This window comes from Etheostoma cragini, chromosome 7, assembly GCF_013103735.1.
Source record: "Etheostoma cragini isolate CJK2018 chromosome 7, CSU_Ecrag_1.0, whole genome shotgun sequence".
Lineage (NCBI taxonomy): Eukaryota > Metazoa > Chordata > Actinopteri > Perciformes > Percidae > Etheostoma > Etheostoma cragini.
In genome coordinates, this window is record NC_048413.1 from 2,021,783 (window position 1) to 2,024,873 (window position 3,091).

Genomic DNA, 3,091 nt, shown 5'->3' on the forward strand with positions numbered 1-3,091 from the left:
GGGGGGGGGGGGGGTTTGGCAAGGGAACTGGAGCATCAGTGATCATTAAGATCTGGTTTCTTTACTGAATCACATCCGATGCAACAATGCGGATGTCGGGCTGAAACCGACTCAAACAGCTGGGTCATCGGTGACAATGCGGCCGATCTATCCAACTGAGCGTTGACCAATCTGTTGCTGCATCTACAACGTTTCCACTTGAATTCTGACTAATTTTGAAGATTACGATCCCAGTCTCTTCCACACAGTGAGCCATACAGCTTGTTAATTAAACGCCGGGTATTGGCCGATACCCATAGCCCCGGTATCGGAATCGCATTGGGACTAAGAAGTCAGATTGGTGCATTGCTATGGTAATAAACCAAGTAAAGTCAAATTTAAACAACTAAAAGTTCACCTTCGGAATGAGATCTTAGCAAATAAAGCCTGTAAATCTCTGAAAGCTAGTAAGTGGACCTTTGAGCTTATATTATGTTGCAGTGTATAAAAAAATACTGATTTCTATATCTTCCTTGTATAGGTATTTCTCTTCTTGTGCCAGTGGACACACACGAGACTAGTGATTATTTTCTTTATTGATTAATCTGCCAATTATTCTTCAGATGAGGGATTTGGTTCACTGGAAACCAACATAAGATTGGCTGTTTTGTTTGAGCGACAGTGTTTAATATTCAAAAAAATTGTATTTTCTATCACAAAATCAAAGAAAAGCACTCAGGAATGGGAAGCTGGAATTGAAAGCATTTGTAATTTTTACTTTAAAAAAATGAAATCATTGAAAAGGTCCGATTGTTTTTCTGTCAAACGACTAATCAACTAATCATTACGCTGTACAGACATTACGTCGGGTACAGGGGGATGAATGGATGGATGGATGGATGGATGGATGGATGAATGAATGAATGAATGGAAGTTCGGGCAATGTGGACGACATTATCTAACGATTAGCTGATCAACAGAAAATGATATTGGTGTCATTTTTCAGGCTAAATTGCTCAAATCTGGTAGTGCTTATTGATTAATCTGTTAATTATTTCCATAACTGATCAATGAATTACAAGTAAGAATCAAAAACAGCAAATGTCTTCAGTTTAAATTGATGGAAGACAGAGACAAGCAGAACATCGCCACATTGGAGAAGCTGGAAAAGCAGAGAAAGGAAGACTTAAACGATTAATCGACTAATGAGTTACTTCTTTTGATTGACTTATGAATACATGAGTCTATCTCATGGTTCCGGCTTCTCAGCTGTGAGAAATGTGCTGCATTTACTCTCCTCAGAGAAAATGAGACGTTTGGGGACATCGCGATGGACTGTGGGAAACGTGATTGAACTGTTTCACTCTCTGGTGATTTAGTTACTATTAATTTAAGCACTATTAATCGATTATTGGAGAAAATAACCGTTAGTTGCCGTCCTGGATTACTGATTTTATGAACGTATCACCTGTTAACTTTGATCCAATCTCTTCTCTAAAGGAAACACGCTGGGGGAAACAATCGACCAATCAGATCAGAATTTAAGAAAAAAACAGCTTTTTGTCTTTTTGTCAAACAAAATAAATGCTACTGATGCTCTAACTCTTAAAATCAATAACAATTATTTTTTTTTAATGGTTTCTGCTTGTGGCCCAAAAGTCAAACATGGAAATCTGTTGGATTAGCTTCATCAAAAGCCTTTTCTAAGGGACACATTTCGCCCTACAGTGTTGCAATAAATACCAGCAGGGTTTTCATTTTCTAGGAACGTGAACTACATTACATGTGTTCATAATTAATAATACTCAACACACCGAGCCAGCCGGCAGTGGCCCCTCTGACAAATCTGCCCAGGTTTGGATAAACCACCTGGGAGTTCAAGTGGAGCAAAACCCCCACCCTCTGTGTGACACAAATAACAGCTGTGTGTGTGTGTGTGGGAGAGAGAGAGAGAGAGAGAGAGATGGGGGGGAGAGAGGAGCGAGCTATTGTGTGAGAATGTGAATTAGGTCAAATGTTTGCTTGCAACAACGATTAACCAAGCCCCCGTGAGGAAGAAAGCTGAGGCTCTGTCTTTATCTGTGCAACGCTGCCGCTGATCCAAACGCAGCCTGACAATATTCACAGCAAATTATACACAATAATGTCTTGTGTGGAGATGATTCACGTTCTTTCCAGCAGCCTTAAAACAACTAGAGAGGTGCTGAAAGTTAAAAAAAGGGAAATCATCATCAAGGTTTTTCCTCTGTGGATGTATTCAGTGAAATCCACAATAAGGGCTCCTATATCTGTGGAGGTTGTGTGTGTGTGTGTGTGTGTGTGTGTATGTATGTATGTGGCTCATGATGGCCCCCACTCAGCAGGCATCAATCTCCCGCTGGCTGATGGTTTGGCTGCCCGGCTCGCTGCGCCTTTGGGCTCCGACACCTCCAACCGCAGTGATGCTGACAACAGGTTCCAAACCTCCAAACCAGGCATGCTGGGAAGATGGGTCAAATCAAATGCCCGTGCAGGAGGAGGCTATGAATGAAGAATCTCAGGCATGATGCAGTGTGGCTTTTATTTTAAGCCTGTAGCGACCACGGGGTTCTCCCCTTCCCCTTTCTTTTTCTTCTCCTCTAATCATCAAAGCGTTTCCGATTCATTTCCAGATCAAAGTGAGGATGGTGAAGGATGTTGTGTCCCTGAGGTCAGCTGGTAACTTACACGACAAAGCCAGTCCCCCCTCAGTGACGGAGGGGGGCTGCAAATGTTAACGGAAGGTCTAACTGTAATTATCTTTGTGCTTCAGACTCTACAGGGATAACCACACAGAAAACCAGAAATGATTGGAGGCTTCCTGCGCCCAAATCCCAATGAAGTTCTCTGATGGATCCGTTCATTTTGGGGCTTCAAATTCCCAAAAAGGCAATGCAGTTAAGCTGAGGTGGGTGCACACGTGTCTGTGTGTTAAATGTCTGACCGGTGGAGAGGAAGAAAAAAGGCAGGGCAAACACAAAGAAAGAAAGAATGAAAGAAGGAAGAGCGGTGAGTTACACGTCCTGGATGGATAAAAGATGCTGTATTGCGACTGCGTGTGCAGCTTATCGAGCTCAATTTATAGGCACATATG

The 3,091-nt window shown here is 42.2% G+C and overlaps 2 protein-coding genes across 2 annotated transcripts in view; one reads left to right on the forward strand and one right to left on the reverse strand.

The window, feature by feature from the left end:
• The window catches only part of si:dkey-70p6.1 (uncharacterized protein LOC570575 homolog), a 16,543-nt gene that overhangs the window by 12,928 nt on the left and 524 nt on the right, over positions 1–3,091 (reverse strand). The gene's annotated exons all lie outside the window — the stretch shown is intronic.
• Positions 2,325–3,091, forward strand: part of LOC117948040 (sodium/potassium-transporting ATPase subunit beta-1-interacting protein 3-like) — a 10,365-nt gene continuing 9,598 nt past the window's right edge. The window contains exons 1-2 of the mRNA XM_034877477.1: positions 2,325–2,519; positions 2,631–2,668. Coding sequence (XP_034733368.1) covers positions 2,325–2,519; positions 2,631–2,668 — 233 coding nt within the window. The remainder of the gene's footprint in view (positions 2,520–2,630; positions 2,669–3,091) is intronic.